This window comes from Chenopodium album, chromosome 23, assembly GCF_948465745.1.
Source record: "Chenopodium album chromosome 23, dcCheAlbu1.1, whole genome shotgun sequence".
NCBI classification, from domain to species: Eukaryota; Viridiplantae; Streptophyta; class Magnoliopsida; order Caryophyllales; family Amaranthaceae; genus Chenopodium; species Chenopodium album.
The window spans coordinates 22,988,560-23,004,049 of NC_137856.1; the positions used below are offsets into that span (position 1 = coordinate 22,988,560).

General features: G+C 35.4%; 1 protein-coding gene across 1 annotated transcript; it reads right to left on the reverse strand.

The window, feature by feature from the left end:
* Positions 1-210: 210 nt before the first annotated feature.
* Positions 211-5,987, reverse strand: LOC145608193 (VAN3-binding protein-like). Its single transcript, XM_081663804.1, has 7 exons — positions 5,542-5,987; positions 4,511-4,621; positions 2,369-2,789; positions 1,595-1,813; positions 1,415-1,464; positions 1,042-1,099; positions 211-841 (listed from the first exon to the last, which is right to left on the reverse strand). Exons 1-7 carry the CDS (start codon positions 5,899-5,901, stop codon positions 624-626), a joined length of 1,437 nt encoding a protein of 478 aa, XP_081519930.1. The 5' UTR covers positions 5,902-5,987; the 3' UTR covers positions 211-623.
* Between the last annotated feature and the right edge of the window lie 9,503 nt (positions 5,988-15,490).

The following is a 15,490-nucleotide window of genomic DNA, read 5'->3' on the forward strand; positions in this document are numbered from 1 at the left end:
CTTTAGTATAGTAATATATATATATATATATATATATATATATATATTTATATAGATTGCACATTAAGTAAATATCTTAGACAGTTTATGTACAATTTCTTAATAAAGTTGTTCAAAAAATATGTATTCAGAACATGAACATCTATAGGAATCTGGCTTATTATTTAATAAATATTTTAATTAAAAATTACTCGTAAGTTCAAGGTTTTGCTAAGATATAAGATTAGATAATAAAAAATAAAAAATAAAAAAAATCACATTGGATCATATTAGATGATTTGAAGTTTTGAACATAGCCTAAGACTATCACACTGCAAAATTTTATCCACTGTAAAAAAAAGAGTAAAGAAGAACCAATTACACAATGCTTTTGCTTCTTTAATTGCTACTTTTTACATTGGATAACAAACACTTTCAAAAGAAAGCCAAAAACCAACCCCCCACCATTTTTTTAAACAACATATGGTTAGTACCAATGTCCTAATATTTTCCCCCTTTTACACTATACCCATCTCCCCCAAAAGTCATCACCTTGCAAAAAACATCACATTCTACAACGGCACAACCATTACGGCTTTAACCATAATGACGTTCATCACAACGAGATATACTACTATACTACCCTAGAACCTATGTCGATTGGTGTTCTTCTCAGCAGCGAGAGAGAGAAGCCTCGAGACACCTTCTGTCCAAACTTCATATTCACGTTGGTTATGACACTCAAATTCTACAACACCACGTAAGATGGTCTTAAGTCCGAAATATCTCCTGCAGTCGCCACCCTCAAGCAAATGACGGCCTGGCCAAGCTGGCATATCTTTGATGACTTCAATCACCACATCTGCACAGATGATCGAATATGGGAAATCAAAAAAGGAAAAAAGAGGAATCAAACTTAAAGATGTTAGCTTTTCATATTTTACCACCTCATTAACCATTAGCTTTCTCAGATCCCCATGAAAGGAATGAAGACTTACAGACCCACACTAATGAAACATTTGTTCACATTATGAAAGAGAGACAAAAGCAAATGTAACTCACTCTTTTTCTTCTTTGTTATGGTCCCAGCAACGTGCCTGCTCTTCATCTTTAGTGTAACCTACAATGAAGAAATTAAAAAGTACGTTTCAAAAATTTTAAAGATCGTAATCGCAATGATGGCAGATTCATCTTTGATCGACTGTAGATTACTTTAACTTTTACTTTCAAAGGCTTTTCTTGATTAAAAATAGAAAAAAGTTAAACTTAAGATACCTTATGTATCTGATCAGACTACGAATCATCAACTAATCAACCTCATCTAACTTTTTTTTGGATCCACTATTAAGTTTTTAAATAGAATTTTCATGTTGTATAGTATAAGATTACATCAATCGCTGTCTAGGTAACCAATCAAGTACGTGAATAAACTTACCTGGTTCATTCTATTAATGTAAACAGACACAATTTTCCAGTGAAGATCACCTGTACGGTAAATACGACAAAGGAAATACTCATTAGTCAGTAGTACAACGCAAATCACCTATTAATATGCATAAATAACAAGATTCATGAGCAACAAAGCTGTAAAACCAATCAGCAAAAATTATGATACCTTTCCGAGTACGTTTCAAAAGCTCGCAGCCCCTAGCAAGCAGCTCCCTGCTGCAGATCCCTAGGAAATTATCTTCCGGCATGATTTCACCACTATGACTCCCGCTAGACCCGTTGCTGCCATTGCTAACAGTCACCCCTTTTTCTGCTGGAAGCACAGCTGCAATGTTCCACACATCCTTTAATGCCCTCGCTTTCAGTGTAGCTGCCCCACGCAATGCTGGACAATTTGAGCAATTGCAATCTCATTAATTGAAATGATATAGCACCTTCAATAATATATCTAACATGTAACACTAATAAATGTCATCCAATGAATTAAATCATTTACACAATTCTTGTCTAAACTTTACATAATTTCTTTTCTTGTACGGAGTACTTTATAACACAGCTACCTTCATACAATTAGGAAGCAAGCACACACTAAAGCAATAAATCAATGAATTTTCAAAGATATCAGGTATTTTTTGTTTATTATCCACCAAATTGTTGATAAAGATGGTATGAGAGTTCGTTCTATGATTTATTTATTGTGACTTTCAAAAGAAAAGCTCACACTGTGATTCCAAATATCCTAACAAAGAAATTCATATAAAAATCACGTTGTCCTAAGTTTTTGAATGTCAAAAAAGAAAGTGGTGGCCTTAATGAATATTGTTATGCAAAATAAATAGTGTTCAGCTCCGATGAAATTTGCTAATTTGAAATGGGAAATTAAATTGACTTGATGAATATAAAAAGGAATTAAGCCTATTACTAATAAGTGTCAAGTTACCTGTAGCAGCCGCAGCAGTCAAAGTCATGATGTCACCAGAAGATCGAACATTAACTGCAGAGCTAACAACCGAAGCCAAATGATCCCTCTCAGCACCCATAGCTTCAGCAGCTTCTACACATTGAGCTGCCACAAGGGTAGCAGCAGATGCAACAGCCATATCAGTTCTTGCAGCCTCTTGATCCTTGCCAGTTCCTGACGATGCAGCAGTTGCAGCAGCGATTGCAGCAATCGCTGCAGCAACACCTGCCACAGAGACAGCAGCATGTAGTTGTGCATTCTGTGCTCTCGTTTCTTCCTTCTTTTTCTCCCTCCTGTCCTTAAGCCACCTCCCAACAGTTTTCCCACCAGCGGCAGGGGTAACTCCAACAGGGTTGTTAGATCTGTACTGTGTATTTGCGTGATTATTAAGGCGACAGTACTGCATATGAGCCAAATAGGTTTAGGAAATGGATTAAATGCTTATACGTAGCCTTAACGACATACATAGTACAAGTATATCATAACCAAAATTAAAGATAAAGACAATTGTGGATTATAAAGCATTAAAAGTAAAAGTGGCTGAAACCAAAATTAACTAGAAATAAGTTTTTTATTAAGTTAGCACAGAAATTCTTTTTATCAGGGTTGTACTGTATTGACATCAACCTAACTCTTGGTTAACAGAAGTCTAATAAATGGGTGTCATCAAGTGGGCTGTCATCTCAATAATGCATGTCTCGAGAAGATAATAAGCAAGCACTAAATTAAAAGTGGTCACAACATTCTTTTCAATTTATTGCAAGTAAATGTGAGAAGCTTACTATAGATATTGAAATTGAAATGTCAATCAATTCAAGCCCTTAAAATAATCATATATCCAAAGAGAATTAAATGACCTTGTTTCAAGAGATAGTGACTTTTTTCACATGTTCTTTCCCAATTCAATTTAACAATTGTAATTGGAGGGATCTTTGTACTCCGTATTAAATCAACCTTGTGGTTGAATTACCCAAATAAATTGGGAAGAAAAATCACTTTGTTCAATAAAAATCTCCAAGTCCGAGTATAAACATCAATTGCATAACTTAAATTTATACTCACATCAATTTATGTAATTAATGACATAATCATACATTAATCGTTATTGATTACTCTATTTATATAGAGGGTAATGTTATATGTAGCCCTAAGGGCTATATATAAGCATTTTAATACACTCTTGAAAATGGTATAAAATTAGGAATTTCATGATAAAAACACGCGTAAATCAGTATAATGCTACATATACGTGTCACATTTTGTTACCTACGCGAGGTAGATTACCCACTCGATAAATCATGATTTTTCCCATTTATCAAGTCGTTTTCCATGTAATAGGTAGATTACCCACTCGGTAAATCATGATTTTTCCGATTTTATCAAGTCCTTTTCCATGCAATAGGTAGATAACCCACTCCGTAAATCATGATTTTTCCGATTTTATCTAGTCATTTTCCATGCAATTAATACTAGTAGTAGTACGAGTATTAATTTTCCCAAGTTTATATATACACAAAAAGCCTAAATCATAAGTTTCCGTAACTACCAAAAATGAGGTAGCCATTCCAGTGAAAACTTTGTATATTTCCCACACTACCTACGGTAAAACTTTTTCAAAAGGTAAAATAAAAAAGTAAAAAATGGGAAACTGTTGCAATTTTAAAAATATTTTACAAAAAAACTGACGGTTTTCCTTACTACGAATTTTGAAACAAAAGAATCATTAAGTTTCTTAGGCAAGGGTGCAAATATAAAGGCATTCTCTGATAAAGCGTCCTTAGAAAAAAAAATGAATGAAAAATAAAAAAAAATTTACATAAATGAAAAAAATTTAAAAGAAAAAGGCAAAGATCACAAGAAATCGTCCTCTTCTAATTTAGTCAGTCTTGTGTTTGTAACCCACACAGACCACTAGACACACTTCTGAGCGACTGAGCCCATCTATTTACTTTTTTGAGCTATGGTTATAGGAAACAAACTTTTTTCACCCACATAATAAATTGACATCATCCCATACAAATTCAATCCCAAACCCAATCCTGATTTACTTGGCACCTTACTAGTTTAAAATAACGATACGTGACAATTAATTCCGAACATGAAATAAGAGGAGAGACAAACCTTGACATCGTCCATTTCAGAAGGAGAAACCGGAGGACTATCAGTCAAGGAGCCATTGAGTGGGCCACTACTGTGCGAGAGCCGACCAGAAGTGCGGGGAGATACTTCTTGCTGTAACACAACCAACCAACCCAATGTTATATTTTTATATTAGTGATTAATCCACTAGCACACTAGTCATCATTACAAAGTCACATATCATAAAAGAATAAATCAATTACTAGTACTACCACTTTATTTATTAACCTTAAAACACAAGTCCTACTAGCTCCTACCTCCATCCATTCCAATTTTGTAACATTTATTATTAGTTCAATTTACACGATCGATTAATGTGATTATTGATTTCGGACGAATCGAGTGTAATTAAAAAAACAATCCTTGATCAAAGATAGAAACCTAGCGCTATTCTTTTATGCTTCTAGATTCAAATATTCCGTATTGGGAACTAAAAATTGAACAAAAAAGAAACCCCCAAATAAAATAATTCATTTTTGCACTCCAAGCAAAAACACTGCACTTGCCAATTTAATCAAAACAGCTGTACTACAAACAAAAATATATATAATTAATTTACTCAACCCACAAAAAATTTAATTTTGTCAATATTATTCCGTATTACTGTATCAATTTATTGTCGTGCAAGTCAATTTCCTGAGATTTCCGTATTCACTTTACAATCAACCTTAAAATAAAAATTTAAAAAAAAAATGTTTTTATCACCAAAAAAAAACCTGAAAAGAAACTGGATTTTAATTTTGTCAGTATTATTTATTGTCTTGCTAGTCAATTTCCAGAGATTATTATTAATACCCTTTACAATCAACCGAATACAATAAAAACTACAAATTGTTTTTTGATCAATCTTCCTTTTAAAATTAGAAAAAAAAAAAAAAAAAAAAACCTGAAATTGAACCTGAAAACAACAAGCAAACAAACAAACAACAAAATCTTGTCAAAAAATTACAAATGAAGAAAATTTTAAGAAATTATTCATGAAAAGAAGAATAAAAAAATAAAAAAAAACTAACCGATTGTGACATAATGCGCTCCAAGATGAGCTGAGAAGTTTCAGAACAAGCAAAAGAGAAGGCATTTCCATTGCTATTACCACCGGAAGCCGCCGCGGCCGCTTCTTCGGCAACAACATCTTCCAAAATGGGAGTATCGCCGCCACCACCACTACCCGAAAACCCAGCAAACATAGCCTTAGAAAGCATGCCTTTAGAAGCCGGAGTTAAGGCCTTAGAAATCTCAAGAGCAGAAACACTCCAAGAACGTGATAGAAATTCCATGGGTTCTTTCGGAGTTTCTGGTGGTTTGTATAACAAGTCGGGTTGAATTGACGGGTCGGGTCTCCAAGGTTCACCGACGGCTACTCCTCTATCCATTCGGGTCGGGTCGGGTCGGGTTGAGGAAGTTTCTAGTGGGGTCAGAGAAAAGGAGAAAGAGTGGAGGTTGAAAGAGTGTGAGTTTATTTTTGTTTGTTTGGCAGGTAATGAGGAGGGTGCGGGGGGTTTTATAGGAGGGATGAGAGAGAGGGTGAACGTGTCAGTGTTGGAATTAAGAGGAAGGATAAGTATTTTTTGGATTTTTTTTTATTTTAATGGATTTTTGTTATTTAATTGTTTTTTTTTTTTTATTCTTCTGTTATGTTTTATTATCGACTTCCTCGTATGTTAAATTTGTCTCTTCAACTAGTGAGTGGGGTTGAATTGTGTTGTGTAAAATGGTCCTAGTCAATTTTTTATTATTTGAGTGTGGAAATGATTTATTGTTCTGAGAAACTTATTGTTTGATTAGTGTTTTGATTTGGATCTGTTCTCATTGAGTGAACTGAGCTGAATCGAACTGAACTGAGCTGAATTGAACTGAACTGAACTTATTAATTAGTGATTTTTAATTACGATTAATGATTTTTGATTATTTATTATTATATGTATGTGTATATACAAATATACATATTAAAATATTTAAGAAAAATATACTATATAATTAAAATATTTTTAGAACATGAAACCCCAAAACATTAAAAACATATACTATATAATTAAAAAAATAAAATATTAAAATGACAAAAGAGCACAAAATGAGTTTAAATTGTGTAGTACTCTCATTTTGTCAATAAGTTTAATAGTAAAATTGTGTATCAAATAATATAACCATTTGAACAATGAATTTTATTATTATTATTATTATTATTATTATTATTATTATTATTATTATTATTATTATTATTATAAAAAAATCAAAAAACCTACAAAGTCAACCAATTTACAAGAAATTGGTGGGAAGCCGAGATACAATATGGGCCCTCACCCCTCTAGCTATAGCAAACCCGATCCTGCTGAAAATGTGAGCAGCTGCACGAGCACCAGTATCCTGAGTCTTAGCAAACGTCTGGACCCGTTTCAATAACGCCCGCAATAACATCCTTCTCTAATTCCCCCAACGAAGAAAAGAAGAAAACCATAGCCAATAGCCTTGCAACGTACCCCATACTTGTCCCGCTTCCGCTGAGCCGCTGCCGACACAACACGACCAAGAATGAAGTCAGACAACCCCGATTGCGTCAAAGGGGTGAAGACCCCATCAAGCCAACGCATACATCAAGGCCTCTATCCCAAGAATAAAGCAGCACATCTGCTGATCGTAGAGCCCCATCGTTCCCTCCAGTCAACCCAATGTTAACCTCCTTTCGACCAGAAATCCCAGACCGAAAACAAATATCAACAAGGGTGTCACGAACAACGTTGTGCCGATGTTTAATACCCACCATCCCAGCACAAGACACTACATGATCCCTATAAATATCCCCGTCAAAAACCCTTGAGCAAGCAGAACACGGTGTTGAAACGGAGAACAAAGGAACACCTAACCGGTAGCAAAGAACACTACGGTAAGTCTTACCATTCATAGTCTGACCCAAACCCGATATCGGGGCCGTCCGCAACCAGGCCGAAGAGTGATCCCCTGTTAGGACTTCCATAAGGCAACCTTACGCGGAGATAAAGAGAAAGTGGATTCCGCAGATGCATTGACCTTCTTGAAATATATATGTGCCAAATTTTTCATGAGTCAGGGGACAGCGATCTCACTAGGGTTACTCATAAGGTCTGTCTCCACAGTCCTATTAAAAAGACTAAGAGCACCATCGAAGGCCGGTCCCGGACCAACAATACCAGAATTGCGAAGAAGCGTAGCTTGAAGACCAGAAGATTGGAGACGTGACGCAAGGAAAGCATAATGGCGAACATCACCCGCCGAATTGCTATTATTATTTTTATTACTACCTCCGCTTCACATTACTCGCAACAATTTCCTAAAACGGCCGCTTCACATTACTCGCAACAAAGTGATTTCTTTCCTTTTTTAGTAAGTTTTTCTGTATAATTTTACAAAATTACCCTTACTTTTTTTTAAACACCCTAATTAAAATACCTGATTTTATCTTATTAACTTAAACTCTAACATTAATTAACTTAACTTTTTCCACCAAAATCAATCCTCTTCCATCTAAATTCATCTATCATCCCAATTCTGAGCCACCTTCTTCCTTCAACCACCTTCATCATCCTTCATCTTCTTCCTCATCCCCATTATTTTTCACTCTCTTCCTTCATCATCAAATTTATTCATCTTCTTCCTCATTCCCATTATTTTTCTCTCTCCTCCTCCAACTCCATTCTCATAAAAATGGATTTCGTGGGTTCGTGGGATCGGTGGGTTCGTTGGGTTAGTGCGTGGGTGCGACGGCTTGGTGGTTTCGCGAGATCGGTGGGTTCGTTGGCTGCTGGTGGTGGTCGTGAGTAGTTTCAATGGGTTTGTAGGTTCATGGTTTTGTGGGTTCAAGGGTTCGTGGTTTTGTGGGTTGGTGGTGGTTGTGAGGTTTCTGTGGGTTAGTGGTGGTGGTGGTGGGTTGTTGGGTTCAAGGGTTTTCGTGGTTTTGTGGGTTTTAATTTCCAGATCTGTGGGTTTTTCGTGGGATTGGTGGTGATGTTGGTGGTCGTGGTTTTTGTGGGTTCACTGGGTTGGTGGTGCTGGTGTTAGTGGTTTTGGTGGTGGTGGTTGTGAGTGGTTTTGGTGCTGTTGGTGACTTGGTGGTGGTGGCAGTGCTGGTAGCAGGTGGTGGCAGTGCTGTTGGTGGTGGTGGGTTAATTATTTTAGTTATTGTTAAATTTGTTTTTTCTTTTTTTTGGGGGTTGGATTAATAGTTAAGTAAATGCCCTTATTTTTCAATAACTACACTTAAGATCTTTTGCCTCGGCCTCCGCAAACTTGTACTTTGTTGCGAGTATTGTGAAGCGGAGGTAGTATTATTATTATTATTATTTTATTATAATAATAATAATAATAATAATAATAATAATAATTATTATTATTATTATTATTATTATTATTATTATGTATTATATCTCAAAAACAAAAGTCATACAACCTACAATAAATTAGTGGGAAGCCGAGATATAATCTGGGCCCCCACTCCTTTAGCTATTGCAAATCCTACCCTAGTGACCGTTGTTATTATTATCTACCCTAGTGACCGTTGTTATTATTATTATTATTATTATTATTATTATTATTATTATTATTATTATATATTGTTGTTATTAGTATTGTTGTTGTTGTTGTTGTTGTCATTAGTATTATTATTAGTATTGTTGTTGTGCGACTCCGTGACCGTAGTTAGTATGAAATCTCACCTAACTCATAGTTTTGAAAAATATTTGAAATAAGAGACTCGTAGATCAGAAGGCCTCGAGAAAAGTGCACGGCTAATACCCCGTGTACCCCAACTCCTGATTGTCATTACTCTACATGTGGACCAATCCAGAGTTTTATTGCTCATCCATCTTGCACTTTACGTGATTTACAAGTTTAGACTTGGTGATGACTCATATGCAAACAATACAATCAATCCATTATCAATTCAATCAAGTAAAACAACTTTCCAATTTCAATTCTTGATTTATTAGTGACAAGCAACATTTATTATTTATTCCTTTAACTACTTGGTGTATAAACACCTTGAGTGCATAAGGCACCCAAAAACCTTAACCTCGTCTTGTAAGATTTGAATTCTTCCTTTACTCATTATATTTCAATAATCATGAATGAGTAATAAATAAATCATTCCATATATTCACATACCTTTGCCTCTGAGCGCATCTTGCAAAGTTAATGCATAAATAATACTTACAAAGTAAAATAGTGCACATCATTCGGAAATCACAATGTATAACCAAACAATTATTCCCAGGCTACTCTATACATGATACTAAGTTCTTGTTTCGTTCCTAAACATGCTTCTAAAGGCAAGGTTTCGTAACTCGTACGTACCTTGAATAAACGAATTGGTTGGTCACTTTAGGAACTAGAAGTCGACTTCTACGAAGTCCTCTCCTAAACCAAACAACAAGAACGAAATCAATACCCAAGCAAATAAATTTACAGCAATACTAAACTACTTTAAAACCTCTCAAACCATCAAAATAAAGCCTTTAAATTGTTCCCATTAGTCAATATTAATAGTATAACATCCCAACTATAAGTTTTTTATTTAAATTATGAAAATATAGTGTATAACATAAAATTCCAGCAGCTGTAAAGTAAGTAAATATATCTGAAAATTTACTTTAAGTATATAAAATAACCCCATAAGCATCATTACTTGAAATTATCATTATATAGCAAGTTAGTGTGTTAAAAACCCAAAAATATACCAATTCAATGTAATTAGAGGCTTCAAAATAAGAGTATACAAATCTGAAAATTTATACTTGAGGTTGTAATTTAAAGTTCAAAGCTTTTTAATCATAAAATACCCACAATAATAATTTTATAGGCTTAGAGGCATAAAAACATGAAATTCACATAACTTGCTCATAAAAATCAAAACTTTAATAATCTGAAAATTTATATATATTCAAAATAATTATACTTTGATGTAATTTAAACTTAGTATAATTAGATAACTTGATTAGCACGTTTTTAAGCCCTGAAACATGAAAAATCAATGTTTAAACCCTAAATTATAAAACATATTTAATCTGAAATTTTATATAATAAATTAAACATGCTAAAATCCATAAATTAATAATCTTTTATAATCTAAACATATTATCAAACCATAATAATATAATTTAGAACAAAATTTTATTTTAATTAAAGATTGAAACTTTAAATCAAATAACAAAACAAAGAGAAGTGAAGAAAAGGGAGGAAGAAGGGCGAACTGTAGGGGGCGGCTGCCTGGTGGTGTAGGGTGGTCGGCGGCGAGCAGCGGTCGCCGAAGGTGGTGCGTCTCGCTAGAGGCAGGTGGCAGTGCTGGCAGCTTCGAATCTTTTTTTTTTTGATATGTTGTGTACGTGAAAGAGGAGAAGAGAGAGTGAGGGTTTGGGGTTTTTATTTGGGTTTTATCTTCCTAGTTTTCTTAGGAGTAGAATTTGGGTAGTTTGGGCTTGAATAAGAATCAACTTTGGGCCAATATACTTAAAAAAAAAAGGATTATAGTTTAGACTAAAACTTGATGGTTTAGCTTACTAGTAGGAAAATGTTATTATTTTTACATTAAATAATTCATACTTATAAAACTAAAATTAAAATATTTGTATAATTAATAAAAAATTATATTAAAATATGGGGGATTACAATCTACCCCTCTTAAAAGAGGTTTTGCCCTCGAAACTTAACCCAAAAACCATAATTTCTCCAAAACTGTTCAAACTTTTATGTTTTGTATTGCTGTAAATTGCTTGATCCTCAACATGTGTACTCAATAAACTGATACTTGGCCAAAGTTTACGTACTTTTATTGTATGTAAACACCATAATAATACATAATAATAAGCAAAAACATGCAAACTCAAGCAATAAATAGCATAATCCCTACCTTATAAAAAGTAGAAACATACTCTTATGAATAGTGTAATGCCAATTATACCCTTCAAAATGTGTATTTACATACATACCCTCATTAATATGTAGATGCTATTTTAATGAATAGTGTTTAAACAAATATACCCTCTAAAATATTTATGTACTTTTATGCTTTCATAAATGTTAGTTGTCTTGAACATTTATACCACCTAAATATAGTTGATTACATATTTTCTCTTATTGTTTTTTTTAGGAAAAATTTCTCTTATTATTAATTTAACTAATTTTGTGATTTAAAAGCCAAACCAAAAAAACTTCAAGATATGGCTAGCTATGACGCGCGCATCGCGCGCGTTAGCTGCCCTAGTTAAGGTAAAAAGCGCAAAATTACATCGCAATCTACCCCCTTAAAAGAAAAGAGTTACGCCCTCGTAACTCACCTCGTCAAATAACTCGGGATACTTGTTCCTCATCTCTTCCTCGGCCTCCCAAGTAGCCTCTATTCGTACTCTTGGTTCGACCAAAGGAATTTCACTATCTTCACATCTTTGGTTCTAGTACTACGCACCTTGTGATCTAGGATTTTGACTGGTCTTTCTTCATAAGTTAGAGACTCATCCAATTGAATAGTCTCTGGTTGCAACACATGAGTTTCACTAGGCACATACTTCTTTAATTGGGAAATGTGGAACACATCATGCACTTTCTCAAACTCCATTGGCAAAGCCAACTTATAAGCTACTTTTCCCACTCGTTGAAGCATTTCATATGGCCCCACATACTTAGCACTAAGCTTCCCTTTCTTGCCAAATTGCGTCACACCTTTTGCTGGAGAAACCTTTAGAAAGACCTTGTCCCCAACACTAAATTCATCATCCCTTCTCTTCAAGTCGGCATAACGGTTTTGCCTATCTTGTGCTGCCTTGATTCGTGACTGGATCAATCTCACCTTGCTCACCATATCTTCAATATATTATGTTCCCAAAGTAACACGTTCACTGTAATCATTCCAACACACTGGGCTTCTGCACTTCCTTCTATACAATGCTTCAAAAAGTGCCATCTTGATGCTTGTATGGTAACTGTTATTGTATGAGAACTCGATCAAAGGTAGGTAATCCTCCCAATTCCCTTGAAAATCCAAAGCACAAGCTCGTAGCATATCTTCCATGGTTTGGTTTGTTCTCTCAGTCTGACCATATGTTGCAGGATGAAAGGCAGTTCTCATCTTTAAGGTTGTTCCAAGGTTTTCTTGCACTTTTTGCCAAAACTTTGATAGAAACCTTGAATCTCTATCTGACACTATCTCCTTGGGAACTCCATGCAAACGAATTACATTCTTCACATAAGTGCTTACTAGCTGCTTCTTTTTCTAGGTCTCCTTGATAGGAATGAACATCGCTGACTTAGTTAGTCTATTTACAATCACCCAAATCGTGTTATTCCCACTACGAGTCCTTGGTAATCCGGTCACAAAGTCCATAGATATAGAATCTCATTTCCATTCTGGTATTTCCAATGGTTGCACCTTCCCCATGGGTCTCTTGTGATCTATCTTCACTTTCTGACATGTCAGACACTCGGACACAAATTCAGCAACTTCCCTCTTCATATTCTGCCACCAATACAATTCTTTCAAGTCCTTATACAACTTATCACCCCCAGGGTGAACTGAATATGGTGTGTTATGGAACTCCCCCATGATTTTTCTTTTTATATCCTCACACTTTTGTGGTATAAACCATCTCTCCTTGTATCTCAAGCTCCCATCCTTATGAATCTTGAATTCAGTCTCCACACCACTAGCTAGTCACACGATCCCTAATCTTCTAAAACGACTCATCCTCCAGTTGCTTTTCTTTAATCTCCTCAAATATGGAAGGTTGGATGGTTAAGGCACTCAGTAATCCCTCTAACTCTCCTTGGTTGATAACCTCAAGGTTCAACCTCCTCATATCTTGACACAACTCATTGGCCGCAATCAAAGCATTGACATTATGACTCGACTTTCTACTAAGGCATCTGCAACTACATTTGCCTTTCCCTCGTGATACTGGATGTGAACATGGTAGTCTGTGAGATACTATAGCCATCTACGTTGCCGCATATTCAAGTGATCTTGGGTGAAGATGTATTTTATACTCTTATGGTCCGTGAAGATCTTACAAGAAACACTGTAAAGGTAGTGCCTCCAAATCTTCCAAGCGAACACAACAGCTGCAAGCTCCAAGTCATGGGTAGGGCAGTTGACCTCATATTTCTTAAGTTGTCTCGATGCGTACGCGATCACCCTTCTATTCTACTGCAGGACACATCCCAAACCATGCTTCGAGGCATCACTATACACCTCGAATCCATCTCTCCCATCGGGTAATACTAGCACTGGTGCAGTGGTCAATCGCTCTTTGAGGGTTTGAAAAGCTGATTCACAACTCTCATTCCATTCAAACTTAATCTTCTTCTTCAAAAGTGTGGTCATGGGTCTAGCTATCCTCAAAAAGTCTCTAACAAATCTTCTATAATATCCAGCTAATCCCAAGAAACTACGAACATCAGTCACATTCTTAGGTGTAGGCCACTCACTAACTGCTTTGATCTTTGCATAAACCACTTATACACCCTCTTTTGAAATGTAATGCCCCAAAAATGCAACTTTCTTCAACCAGAACTCACACTTAGAAAACTTAGCATACATCTTGTTCTTCCTAAGAGTTTCAAGGGTAGTTCTCAAGTGCTGAGCATGTTCTTCCTCATTCTTCGAATACACCAATATGTTATCAATGAACACAACTACAAACTTATCTAAGTACTCATGAAACACTCGGTTCATTAAATCAATGAAAATGGCAGGTGCATTGGTTAACCCAAAAGGCATGACTGTAAACTCGTAATGCCCATAGCGAGATCTAAAGGCTGTCTTTCGAATATCTTTGTCTGCAACCCTCAACTGATGGTACCCCTAGGGGTGAAAGTTCGGTTTTCGATTTGGTTTTTTGCCTAAACCGAAACCGAACCACCATATTTCGGTTTCATGATTTTCCAAACCACACCGCACCACTTTAGCTCTGAAACCAAACCAAACCAAACCACCTAAATTTCGGTTTTCTTAAAAAAAACCAAACCGCACCGAATTCTCCTATCAAGCATCATAAACATCAAATTTTGCAAAAAAAACCGAACCAAACCACCCCAATCAAAACCGAACCAAACCGAACAAAACCAAACCCCACCCAAACCGACAACCAAAACCAACCCAACCAAACCCCACCCACACCAGACCGAAACCACCACCACCAATTTTTCACCAAATATAATGAAATTTACCAAAACAAGCACAAAAATTACTAGAAATCATATCGTATAAATGGAATTATTAAAAATTCAAAAAAAAAAAGAAAATTTAAAACAAGAAAACATACCTTTTAAAGCAAAAATGGCCTTGAATTTCATCTCGAATTTGGTTTAAAATGGTCAAATTCGACCATGAAAACTCTAGATCTAGAGATTTCATGGTCGAATTTGACCATTAAAACCTTTGTTTTGGCCAAAGTTCGCAAATTTTGTACGAAAACCTTCGTTTTGACATAAAAATATTTGCTTCGATGTAAAAACCTTTGTTTTGGCCAAAATAAGCGGAATTTGTGACATTGTGCTAGTTTTGATAGACAAAGAGGAGTAAAGGCGAGGAGAAAGACAATAAAAAGGAAAAGAAATTAAAAGAGGAGATAGAAGAGGAGAAAAAAAGAGGAGATCGAATAAGAGAGTCAGGCAGAGCGAAGAGGAGAGAGAAAGAGCAAAGAAGATAAGAGGAAAGGAGAGAGAAATGACGGAAGAGAAAGAGAATGATGGAAGGAGGCTGAAAACATATTAGGTTTTTTTTTTCTTTGTATACTCTATAGAATTAGGCTAGGGTTTTTTAGGGTTGGGCCGAAAATTCGGTTTGGTTTCGGTTTTTCATTTTCCAAAACCGAAACCGAACCATATAATTTCGGTTTCTTCATTTTACAAACCAAAACCAAACCACTCTCGAAAAAAACCGAACCATATTTGTTATTCGGTTTGGTTTTCGGTTTGGTTCGGTTTTAAACCGAGTTTGTTTCA